The 1052-nt window shown below is 57.0% G+C and overlaps 1 protein-coding gene across 1 annotated transcript in view; it reads left to right on the forward strand.

Annotated features, from left to right (window-relative positions):
- Window positions 1–1052, forward strand: part of LOC107307207 (mucin-2-like) — a gene marked incomplete at its 5' end in the record, with an annotated part of 16312 nt that overhangs the window by 5560 nt on the left and 9700 nt on the right. The window contains one exon of the mRNA XM_032441712.1: window positions 8–847. Coding sequence (XP_032297603.1) covers window positions 8–847 — 840 coding nt within the window. The remainder of the gene's footprint in view (window positions 1–7; window positions 848–1052) is intronic.

The raw sequence follows: 1052 nt of genomic DNA on the forward strand, positions 1-1052 counted from the left end.
CATCCAGCCCCACATCTGAGACCTCTACCAGCCCCACATCTGCAGCCAGACCCACAACTGAAATCAGCCCCACATCTGCAACCTCCTTCAGCCCCACATTTACAACCAGCCCCACATCTGCATCCAGCCCCACATCTGAAACCAGCCCCACATCTATGAATACCAGCCCCACATCCACATCCAGCGCCACATTTTCATCCTCCTTCAGCCCCACATCTCCATCCAGCCCCACATCTGTATCAAGCCCCACATCTGCTTCCAGCCTCACATTTTCAACCAGCCCCACATCTATGAATACCAGCCCCACATCTGCTTCCAGCCCCACATCGGCACCCTCCATCAGCCCTACATCTGTATCCAGCCCCACATCTGAAAGCTCTTCCAGCCCCACATCTGAAACCAGCCCCACATCAGAATCCAGCCCCACATCTGAAACCTCGTTCAGCCCCACATCTTATACTAGACCCACATCTGCATCCAGCCCCACGTCTGCAGGCAGCCCCACATCTGAGACCTCTTCCAGCCCCACATCTGCTACCAGCCCCACAACTGCATCCAGCCCCACATCTCAAACCTCCTTCAGCCCCACAACTGAATCTATGACCCTCAGCCCCACAACTGCGGCTTCAAACCTCAGCCCCACAACTGGACCCACAACCCCCAGCCCCACAACTGGATCCACTACCCTCAGCCCCACAAGTGCAGAAACAACACCCAGCCCCACAAGTGGACCCACAACTCTCAGCCCCACAACTGCAGCTACAACCATTAGCCCCACAAGTGGAGCTACAACCCTCAGCCCCACAACTGGACCCACAACCCTCAGCCCCACATCTGGACCTACAATGCTCAGCCCCACAACTGCGGCTTCAACCCTCAGCCCCACAACTGAAACCAGCCCATCTTCATCCAGCCCCACATCTGAAACCACCCTCAGCCCCACAGCTGGACCCACAACCCTCAGCCCCACAACTGAATCTACGACCCTCAGCCCCACAAGTGGAGCTACAACCATCAGCCCCACAGCTGAATCAATGACCCTCAGCCCCACA

This window comes from Coturnix japonica, unplaced genomic scaffold (genome assembly GCF_001577835.2).
Source record: "Coturnix japonica isolate 7356 unplaced genomic scaffold, Coturnix japonica 2.1 chrUnrandom510, whole genome shotgun sequence".
NCBI classification, from domain to species: domain Eukaryota; kingdom Metazoa; phylum Chordata; class Aves; order Galliformes; family Phasianidae; genus Coturnix; species Coturnix japonica.